At 25.9% G+C, this 10,768-nt stretch overlaps 1 protein-coding gene across 1 annotated transcript; it reads right to left on the bottom strand.

Moving 5' to 3' along the window:
• Positions 1 to 9,077: 9,077 nt before the first annotated feature.
• On the bottom strand, positions 9,078 to 9,835 carry LOC119663571 (cubilin homolog). Its single transcript, XM_038073183.1, has 4 exons — positions 9,747 to 9,835; positions 9,413 to 9,694; positions 9,166 to 9,349; positions 9,078 to 9,095 (listed from the first exon to the last, which is right to left on the bottom strand). The coding sequence occupies exons 1-4, from the start codon at positions 9,833 to 9,835 to the stop codon at positions 9,078 to 9,080; spliced, it is 573 nt and encodes a 190-aa protein (XP_037929111.1).
• Positions 9,836 to 10,768: the final 933 nt, after the last annotated feature.

Here is a 10,768-nt window from a genome sequence, read left to right as displayed (position 1 = left end):
CATAAATATATAAATATGTTATATTGTTTTATGTAAATATTAATATTTTAATTTTATAAAACATAAATATAAATATAATTCATCCAAAAAAATTTTTAGTATTTTATTTAAAAATCAATAGCATAGGTAAAATTGAAAAGGTAAGCTAACATGTCAGCGCTGATATGTTGCATTACAAATTTGAAAAGGTAAGCTAACATGTCAGCGCTGATATGTTGCATCACAAATTTGAAAAGGTAAGCTAACATGTCAGCGCTGAAATGTTGCATTACAAATTTGAAAAGGTAATCGAACGATTCAGCGCTTGCCCGCAATGACATGCACTTGTTAAAGTAATTAGGAGTTTCCTTTGTATAATCAGCACAAGGCATTACCATTCAGCGCTGAAGCAATCGAATACCTCAGCGCTGAAAGTCCCGCTGGGTAGATGTGCCTTTTGTCTGTTGTGTTAATTAACTAAGGCAAATTGTTGTTGGAAACTTCGAGCATTGATTAATACTACATTCGCACATATAGCAGTACGTAAATAGAAAATGTGAACTATAGAGAGAAATCAAAAACAATTTCTACACAACCAATGCAAAATCTCCGCGTTCCTCTTGAAAGGCCTAATGTGTGTAGAAATAAAATCGCTTGAGTTGAGAAGTCTTCTTGTATTTAGTGTTCTTGATAATATTATCAAGAACTTTTGAAAAATTTGTCTCCAAAAATTTTAGGTCGATCAAGTTAAGTTACTCTTAAGAAAAATTTTATGGGCAATGAGTGCAATAGAGAGCATAATTTTGGTTCTCTGTTTTGATTTCTTGACAAAAAATTTGATTGCACTGCGCTATATTTAAAAAAAAATACTGCGCAATTGATTGTTAAAAAATAGTAAAACTAATTTGCGCCCAATATTAGAAAAAGTATAAAGCAAAAATGATCAAAGTGATTCAATTATACAGGCCTATTCTGAATCGCAAGGGAATGCGAGTTTGTTCGCTGTTCCCAATTCCCCTATTCTGAATAAATTTGGTATGTTCCCTGTTCCCAATTCCCCTATTCTGAATCGCATGCGAATGTGAGTTTTTTCCTAATTTTGCACAAATTCTCTCGCTACCAAATTGTTGGGGAGACAAGTTAAAAAAGTATAAAAAATAGTTTAATTTAATATAAAAGTAACTGAAAATGATCAGATTTTTGAATATATTTTAATAAAATTATTATTATAATAAAATTATTACAATTAATTTAATATTTTCAAAGTTTTATTTTTTGATTAGTTTTCCGAATATATTTTAATAAATTTAATATAACAAAATTTTCATTTAATATATTTTATTAAAATTATTATTTTAATAAAAGTATAACAAATTTGAAATATTTAAATTTTTATTTATTTATTTTATTCACACGGGTTTTTTCCACTAATTAAAGTGTTAACTATTGTTTTTAAAACAATAGAAAAATGAAAGGAAACCAAATTCTGAAATAAGTGGATTCCTAGAATAAGTTAAAATAAGTTAAAACTGCAATTATGTTCAGGTAAAACATTGCTTCTTTTTTATTGTAAGATCTTTATACATAGGTATAAACTAGTATTAGTTCATTAATTTAAGCATGAAGGACATTTCTATCCTAATTATATAAAAAAAGTAAATTATAATTTACGCAAATTTTGTATAAAAGCAGTGAATGTTTGAAAATAAAGACATTGAAGAATTGATATCATAACGTAAGGTTGTTTTTTAATTAGTTTAAAAAAGAGTTAAAAATTTAGAATTTAGCATTTGGTTTATTTTGCTCATGCATAATTCTTTTTATATATTTATTTTACTCATTAAAATAAAAGTTTCTAATTGTTTATTATTTACTCATAAAATAACTTATATTTATTTCCGATAATTTGTGCAGCAAACAAATAATGCGATTTTTACATTTAAATCAACATATGATACGCAATTGTTTTCTTTGTTTTGCTCATTTTCTCACTTTTCGTCATTAAAAAGTGGCATGGTTGCCAAAATTTAACAAAACAAATTTGAAATTGTTGTTGTTCACGAAACTGCTGTCTCCCTAGCGATTCAGAATAAGGGAGCTGTGTGTTCGGGAACAGCGTGCGAATAGGGAGTTTTTTCGCTGGGAGTATTCAGAATAGGCCTGATAAATTTTTTTCAAATAATAATAAAGTAAGTAAATAATAATAATTATAATTTAAAAATACTAGTGTATATAATTAATAAATTAATGTTTTGTAGATGGTGACACATTGTGTTAGAGTCTGTGCCACGTACAAGACGTTATACAAATTTCCAGCAACCGATGGTAAAGGAAGATAAGAATGCAATTGTTGTTATTTGTTATACTGTTATAATCTGTGAAATATTTGAAATATGAAATATTTATTTGGCAAGTATTCGTATTCGTGTATTACGATTCAGTACTGTGCAAATAATAATAAGAAATACCATCACTATCGTTTTTTTATATGTTTTACAACTGCTGTATTTAAGTATTTTAAGATGCTACATTTTTAATATTAAGTTTATTATAAACATGTTTATTCTATATTTACTTGTTTGTCTAAGTATAACTGTTTGAGTATTGTATGAATTGTTTCAAGTGTATTTTATAATAAAAATTAAATTTATATATAAATAAATGAGTTAACTGTATATTTTTTAAATACATAAAAGATAACGAAAAAACTATATGTATATGAGTTATATGAAACTTAGATGTGTCTCTAAAAAAGAATACTATAATATTTAATTTCATGTTGTTTGAATTTATTTGCAGTAAAAGAATATTGAAGTGTTTTCAAAAACATCAAAAAAGTATGAAGTAATTAATTTACAACACAACTTTTTGTATAAGTATTAAAAAAATAATACATAAAATAAAAAAAAAAATTATAATATTTAATTAATTAACCCAAAATGTTTATTAATAATACTCACCACAAAAATTAAAAATGTGCGCGCACAACCCTGCGCATCAACGATCTATTCGGTACTAACTACAAATTTTGTTTTACGAAATCATAAAATGAAATTTTGTAGGCAGAAATCGAACGATGCTCGTTGACGTGCGTACTAGTGCTGTTCATATTCGAATTTACGAAGTATTCGAAGAATTCGAATATTCGAATAGTAAACGAAGTCTTCGAAGTTGGAAAAAACTTCGAAGTTTTTATGAATTTTTGTTCTCGAAGTCTTGGAAGTTTAAGTGTAGTGAAAAACTTCGAAGACTTCGAAGACTTCGTAAGCAAAAGGTGAAGTGAGAGCGCAAAATGCAAACAAACGTGCACACACAAATTATTTGAGGGATGAAAGCATTTGCTTCGTTTGAACGGTTTTATGTTTTTTTTTTTTGGTATTCTATGCAGAAAATTAAAAACATGTTTTTTTGTTTTATTTTACTACATAAAATTTATTTTATTATTAAATATGTATTATAATATATATTATTATTAAATATGTTATTATTAAATATTTTTTATATTAAATAAAAAATTTACATTTTGCGCTCTCACTTCATCTTTTGCTTACGAAGTCTTCGAAGTTTTTCACTACACTTAAACTTCGAAGACTTCGAAGTTTTTCACTACACTTAAACTTCGAAGACTTCGAGAACAAAAATTCACAAAAAGTTCGAAGTTTTTTCCAACTTCGAAGACTTCGTTGAAATGCGAATATTCGAAGAACTTCGAATTTTTAAAAACTTCGAATAATGTGAACAGGACTAGTGCGTACACACCCCCACGCATTAACTATCTATTCGGTACTGTCTACAAAATTCGTTTTACGAATTAATAAGAATAAAAATTTCTTAGGCAATGCTGTATTTTAAAAATGCATTCACCATAATAGAGTGGCCGTGCAAGCAATAAAATTAGTATTTATTGCGATTGTTTAAAAATTTATTTAATTTTAAAATAAATTTCTACAATTTCTAACGAATAACAATATATATTAAATAAATTTTGGAATATTATATTTCTTGAAGTGAACAATGCTATATAATCAGTTATTTATTTCTGAAAATCTGTAAAATAAATTATAATATCACTTTTGATATGTTTAACACTGAATTTCTATTATAAAAATTAATGATTTCTATTTTTCAATTTACAATTTATTTGCATAGATATGTGAATTTTATAAATTGTGTATATTAATGTCATATAACTTTAAATTTCATTGTATAATATACTCAATTTATAAATATTTTTACTCCAAAAAGCTATTTAAATGGAAAACATTATAACCATTATATACTGAATTTAATTTCAAAATACATTTTTTCAATTTCAAGCTAAAATAGATTTTAATTGCTTTCATCATATTATATGAAACCCTTCTGAACTATTTTCGCACATCAAAAATATAATAATACCTAAGAAAAGTGTATAAATGATTGTTTAACATACTCAATTACAATCAAAAAAAATTTTTTTGCATGATTATATGTTATTGTAAATAAATCCATTTAATTTAATAATATATAAATTATATGTAATGTATGCTTATATTCATTAATGAGTATTTATATATCTGCTTATATAAAAACTTGTACAGTAAGTAGTTAAAAAAAAGGTATGCAGCAGCCCTGAAAGAGCATGAAAGAGCGTAAAAGTGGCATAAATGTGGTTTAATCACACTTATTTAATACGTGTGACAAAAATGTTGTAAAAAATGAATTTTCTTAAGCAATTTCTCTTAGTTTTGATCGAGGTGGGCGAAGTTTCCATTTTATAAAAGATATTCTCTGTACACAAACATCAGGCTACACTTTTTAAATACATTCTAAAAAAACAAACCCAACCAGTTGACCAAACTACCTGCGCAAAATCAAGCCTGAACAACAAAACCAGATCCATCGCGCCACCATTTTTTAAATATAAATCTATTAAATAGTTTGTAAATCGCATAGATGTTATTAATATTACGAGTGCTTCTGATGAAGGCCAAAAGCGAATTCGTCGAAAACATATAGAAATTTACTGAAAATAATGATCGAAATAAAAACTAAAATTCTAACTTAAATTAAATCTTAAATTAAGATTAAAAAATATACAACAACTTATATATATCTCTTGCCGTTCATTGGAATTTAATGTAGCTAATACATATTTGAAAAGATAAACTTTATCCCGCACTTGAATGTGCAATATTTTTGGCGCAGGCGGTATTCCGACAAGACTCTGGGAACATTTGTATTAAAACAGCCTTTAACACCAATCAAAGAGATAATATTGTCTGTGGGAGTCCCATCACATTGAAAATCGAAATGTTGAAAAAAACATAAAAAAAACTTTTCATCTGTATATATGTATATATTTAATTGTAGCAGCTAAACCAATGAAGTTATGTGGACGATATGTAGCTTAAAATATTCGTACAAGTTGCAGCTTTAATTTGATATACGACACAATATGCAGTGACTTCACCAAAAAATCAATATAAGAGTTATTTGCAAATAAAAAATCATTATGATTTTCGAATTTTACAGAAAATATCACTACTAAAATGTAGGTCTCATCTTTGGAAAGTTTTGACTGTAAACTAGTGTTATTAAAGTAATAAAATTATTTTCTTAGAATATAATAAATGCTATAAAATTAAGTCGTCATAATATTTATCCACCTTTATGTATTTTAGTAAATCCATCATGCTACAAGTAAACGGTAATTTGTATAAAAACATGGATTTAATTTAAGATTCAAATTCTTTATACGGCATTTATATTGTGAGATTTAAAATAGATTAAAGCAATCATGGAGATCTCGTTGCTTAATCTCAGATTTCCAATACAAAAATTAATCTCCTTTTGGTCTACATTAATTTTTTATCTCCTTACAAATGATGATAATTTTTTCGTGCAACTCTGGAAATGTCTTAATATCGTAGATTTTTTTACGATCTTAGAAGAATTGGAAAAAAATGTCAAAATCAATTGAAAATAAAAATTTAAAATTTTAAATTGCCGAATTGAGTGAAATTTTACTTAAATTAGTTTAATAATAGTTGTATACATAATTATAATTAAAATTTGTTACATTTTTGTATACAACTATTTTTAAATTTATATTATAGTCTTTTCTTGTACAAAATTGTGATGAAATGCTTTATTTACAAAAATTTATCAAACGCACGAAACAAAACAAAATTAATCTGCAATGTATAATGTAAATGATGGAGATTAAAAATGCAGATTAATTTAATCTCACAATGTAAACTTAGTATAAGGTGGCCCGGATTGTTTTATCAAGTGATAAATACTTTCTATGTACATATTAGTGCTGTTCACATTATTCGAAGTTTTTAAAAATTCGAAGTTCTTCGAATATTCGCATTTCAACGAAGTTTTCGAAGTTGGAAAAAACTTCGAAGTTTTTGTGAGTTTTTGTTCTCGAAGTCTTCGAAGTTTAAGTGTAGTGAAAAACTTCAAAGACTTCGTAAGCAAAAGGTGAAGTGAGAGCGCACAATGCAAACAAACGTGCATCACACAAATTATTTGAGGGATGAAGCATTTGCTTCGTTTGTACGGTTTTATGTTTTTTTTTTTTGATATTCTATGCAGAAATTTAAAAACATGTTTTTTTTTTTTATTTTATTATATAAAATTTATTAAATATGTTATTATTAAATATTTTTTATATTAAATAAAAAATTTACATTTTAAATAACTTATTTTTATTATTTATATTTAAAAAATTATATTTATGAAAATTTTTAATATAATATAAAATACATGAAAATTTGATGGAATTTCTTTTATACAATTTTGCTTATACACTAATTTACATTTTATTTAGATACTTCCTTATAATATTATGTATTTCTTTTCCTAGAATAAGGGATTTAAAATTTTTCCATAAACAGTAAAATAACTGTAACTACAACAAAACATTCAAAATTTTATAATGCAAAAATAAATTTGCGCTTGCCTGCGTGATCATCACAGCTCATACAGGTCAAATAATTAGGCATTAATAAGCAAAACTCATTTTTCCATAACTAATTTTCAAGATTTTAATTTGTGATTTTATTGAAAAGGAAAATGAAAACTTTTATAAAATTCCATTACTAATAAAATCCATCAATATCAATATTTTCATATTATTACGTATATATTTTATATTATATTAAAAATTTTCTCAAATATAATTTTTTAAATATATATAATAAATATAAGTTATTTAAAATGTGAATTTTTTATTTAATATAAAAAATATTTAATAATAACATATTTAAAAATAATATATATTATAATACATATTTAATAATAAAATAAATTTTATGTAATAAAATAAAACAAAAAAACATGTTTTTAAATTTCTGCATAGAATATCAAAAAAAAAAACATAAAACCGTACAAACGAAGCAAATGCTTTCATCCCTCAAATAATTTGTGTGATGCACGTTTGTTTGCAATTTGCGCTCTCACTTCACCTTTTGCTTACGAAGTCTTCGAAGTCTTCGAAGTTTTTCACTACACTTAAACTTCCAAGACTTCGAGAACAAAAATTCACAAAAACTTCGAAGTTTTTTCCAACTTCGAAGACTTCGTTTACTATTCGAATATTCGAAGTCTTCGAATACTTCGTAAATTTGAATATGAACAGCACTAGTACATATACACATGTATGTGCCTTAAATATTATGTTTGAATTTTTTAATTTATAAATTTTAATATAAAGCCAAGAATAAATAAATTAACAATTTGCATATAAAATTAAATATTTGATTTGGATGTGACAAATTTTCATAATCTTTCCCAAAATTAAAATTTTATTTATTGGAGTACAAAATATGAAATTGTACTGTGCACTTTCAACACATTTGCTTCAATGGTTAAGAAGGTAAAATAAGTTCCATACTAAACAATTTTTTGTAAATACTTGTGACTTATATTTTTATTTTTTCATGACATTAATTTTTAATTCTCTGTCTTGGTTATAGCAAAGAATCTAGACTACAAAGAAGCGCCACACTCATACAAACGAAATACCCACTTTATGTTGCTGGTGGGTTTATAATAACGATGTTCGATCGAATCACAACTGGTATGATGTTCAGTTCAAACTCATTGCAACCCACAAACGCCTGTTTCTTTTGCCTTTCTTGTTTTTATTTTTCTATTTTATTAATATACACTGATTAGTAGCGAAGTGAATGGTAAAGAAATCCCTGAAACAATTTTTCCATATAATTTGTTGCTTTATCTTCTTGTGCTGGAAAGCCCCATGTTATAGGAGTAAAGAGTAATATAATATATTATTTTTTATTGCATCAAATGATGCTGTACAAAAACCATTATGTATGTACGAATGTGATATTGGAGACATAGAGTATGTAGCATATAAATATGTATATTTTTATTGCACACATTTGTGCATATATTTTATCTCAAATGGAACTACGTCTTAATACCATAGTTTGAATTTTTGGTGACTTTTTGTAATTATTTTAAAAAATATTGTTTTAAATAAGACGTAAATAAGACTTCACAAAAAAGTCTTTTAAATCTTTTTTCAGATTTGAGACAAATAAATTCGTATTGTGTTTTTACACTGCAATTCATAACAATATAAACAGGTAATTTTGTTTTTGTTTTATATTATTAAATTCAAAAAATTATCAAATGAACACAATTTTGATTTCGTCACTGAATTCCTATTTGATCGCCTGAACATTTTACAGCGAACAAACATACAAACATGCGTATAATGTAATACAGAGGATTGCATTGCATGTATGATTGAATACGTATACAGAAGGGCTTTTGTCAGCCTTATTCGACTCACATATAGGTTTGAACTGAACATCATACCAGTTGTGACTCGATCGAACATTGTTGCATGAGGTTGGGTGGATTTATTATAAATCCACCAGCAAAATAAAATGGGTATTTCGTTTGTATGAGCGTGGTGCTTCTTTGTAGTCTAGATTCTTTGGTTATAGTTAACAAACCTAACAGTGATTTAACATTTATTTAACATATTCAAATGCATTCTATGGGCGTGAAGATCTCTGCTGTATACTTGCATATACTTACAATTCATTCACCGAATATTTATTCATACTAATTACTTAATCGAACTTACGCCTCTAAATCAATATAAAATTGAACAATATGTTTAAAGAAATATTTCATCATTAGTTTCGTCAAGATACTTACTTCGAAATTCTTTGTACATGTGCATATGAATCCATTAAGCATGTTGATACATGTTCCGCCGTTTTCACAAAGGTTGCTTTTGCAATTATCTGTCATAAGACGAGTGTATATATTCTGAACTTTAGTTTCAACATCTTTAAGATTTTTTTGAAAGTTTCTTAAAAGGATGTTAACATTTCGAGTGCTTTAATTTCAAACAATTGTTAATCAAAAACTGTTTTACTCATATTAATTGAAAAGTATTTACCGATTTTGTATATCACGTATAGATTTAACAAATCCGTTTGCGCCAAAAACTCGTTGCTTTAATACTGACAAATTTGTCATAGCCTTTTGCGTGATTGCTAAATTTTCTTCAGTTTCTGGTGGAAATGTAGAATGTTGTATCTTTTTATTTAAATATATAAAATGTAATAAGTCCATATTATTATTTATTTTTAGTCGTGAGTTTCCATTTAAGCGAATGCTGATGTTGCGATTTAATCCTGACTCAAATATTAAATTTCCACCTTGTGTAATGATTTTAGGACTAGAATAATAGTGAAATATATTTTATTTTTATGAAATTTATTTAAACATACGAATTAATAAGTCCCTCAGATATAAATATGTTAAAACATATAATCGTTAGAATATATAACATCCAATGTGTGACAAAAGTTTTATCCATCATATAACATTAGTTAAAAAATTTGGTTACTATGCGTATAAAATAAAATCGTTGTATTAACTTTGAAAACTCAAACTGAACTGCTTATTACCCAAAAGAATAAAAAAAACCGATTTTGAATTATGGGGCGTCTAGGCTACAATAATTTTTTTTCTAACATGTTCTATGTTTCAGTAAGTAAAAGATAAGAGTTTATTAATGGTAATTGCTAGTTAAAAATACTACTTATTCTGACTTCAAATTTTTGAAGTTGATCCCCGCTGTCTGCTGTAAAAGTTTTTAAATTCATTTAATTTTTAAAACGATATCTTTAAAAACTAAGTTGTGTATATTGATTAAGGTAAAATGTGCTGCATAAAACTGAAACGTTTAACAAATTGATATCTAATATTCTAGCCTAAGTGCTTTAACCCATTAACCCATTGATGACAAATTTAGGCATTAATTGTAATAATCACAAATTTCGAAAAGAATTAAGTAAAATGTAAAGAATTAAGTATTTTCGAAATTTGTGATTATTACAATTAATGCCTAAATTTGTCATCAATAGTTGAAAAAGCTCATCTTTATCCAAATGTCCTACAATAAAAATTTTTTAGTTGGAACCCTAAACCGTAAATATTTATTTAGAATAATAACTGCCAGCCTGTTTTTGTTTAAAGAAAAATGCTACATTTCACGACGCGTTATCTTTTAAAATTGGAAACATTATATAGTCTTAGTGAAATTTTTGTGCATATTGCATTAAAACAGACTTTTGTAGCTGTTGTTAGAGGTAAGTTGTAAAAAAAATTTTTGTTGCCACTTAGCTTTATCTTTTCAGAACCAAATAAAAAAAGAGTTGTTAAGCTAACTGTTCATACTTTAAAAATAGAAGAAATGCTCTAATGCTTTTTAGTTGTCAAAAGTATTTACACACATTTTTTTTCGCGT

Source organism: Teleopsis dalmanni, chromosome 1 (genome assembly GCF_002237135.1).
Source record: "Teleopsis dalmanni isolate 2A chromosome 1, ASM223713v2, whole genome shotgun sequence".
NCBI classification, from domain to species: Eukaryota; Metazoa; Arthropoda; class Insecta; order Diptera; family Diopsidae; genus Teleopsis; species Teleopsis dalmanni.
Note: the sequence above shows the minus strand (reverse complement) of the source record. Positions and strands in the feature narration are given on the sequence as shown.